This window comes from Myotis brandtii, unplaced genomic scaffold (assembly GCF_000412655.1).
Source record: "Myotis brandtii unplaced genomic scaffold, ASM41265v1 scaffold975, whole genome shotgun sequence".
In the NCBI taxonomy this organism is placed as follows: Eukaryota; Metazoa; Chordata; class Mammalia; order Chiroptera; family Vespertilionidae; genus Myotis; species Myotis brandtii.
Window position 1 is genome coordinate 50,768 of NW_005372049.1, and position 852 is coordinate 51,619.

An 852-nucleotide genomic window follows, 5' to 3' on the forward strand; every position below is an offset into this window, starting at 1 on the left:
GGGGCGCTGTTCCAAAGGCACAAAACAGACCCCAAGAGGACGCTGGAGCCCAGGGGGACCCAGTGAACCCCAGCTCTTCCGAGGGGACCTTAGCCCAGACCCACAGAAAGGGGTGGTCCCGCCGGCCGGTGTGGCTCAGTGGTTGAGCCTCGACCTATGAACCAGGAGGTCAGGGTTCGATTCCCGGTCAGGGCACAGGCCCGGGTTTCCGGCTCGATCCCCCGTGTGAGGTGTGCAGGAGGCAGCCGATCCATGATTCTCTCTCATCATGGATGTTTTTTTCCCTCTCCCTCTCTGAAATAAAAAGTATGTTTTAAAAAGAAAAAAAAGGGGGTGTCCCAGGACTCTCATGGACGGGCAGCCCCTGCCACGCCCCCTCCCTCTGCACCCAGTTCCTCCCAGGCTCTGCTCCTACCTGGCCGGGGGCAGGAGGCGCCTGGGCTGGGGGCCCCGCTCTCGGGGGCAGCTGTCCTTCCCGCCTTGGCTGCTCCACGCAGGACTGGCTGGGGGGTCCTGTGGGCAGATGGGCGAGGCCAGGACTCGTGCCCGCCCTGAGCCACGGAGCCCACCCGCCCCTCAGCCTTTCTGAGACCCTCAGGGGGAGTGGTGTCTGGAGGGTGGACCATGCTGGGGACCAGCTCCACACTGTACCCCCCCCCTCCGAGAAGGCTCGGCCTCTGGGCGCCCAGAGAGACTCACCCCGGACCCCTCCTCTGGCAGCGGGCGTCTCGGCCCCCCCAGGGCACTCCCGTTCACAGCGGACCCTGGAATGGAAGGGAAGGAAGGCCGTGCAGCGGGGAGGGCGCCCGGCCTCCTGCCACCCTGCCCCTCTGTGGGCCACAGGGGCTCCCC

General features: G+C 66.5%; 1 protein-coding gene across 1 annotated transcript in view; it reads right to left on the reverse strand.

Annotated features, from left to right (window-relative positions):
- The window catches only part of CACNA1S (calcium channel, voltage-dependent, L type, alpha 1S subunit), a 37,983-nt gene that overhangs the window by 1,098 nt on the left and 36,033 nt on the right, over positions 1 to 852 (reverse strand). The window contains 3 exon segments of the mRNA XM_014533387.1: positions 6 to 42; positions 416 to 513; positions 700 to 764. Coding sequence (XP_014388873.1) covers positions 6 to 42; positions 416 to 513; positions 700 to 764 — 200 coding nt within the window.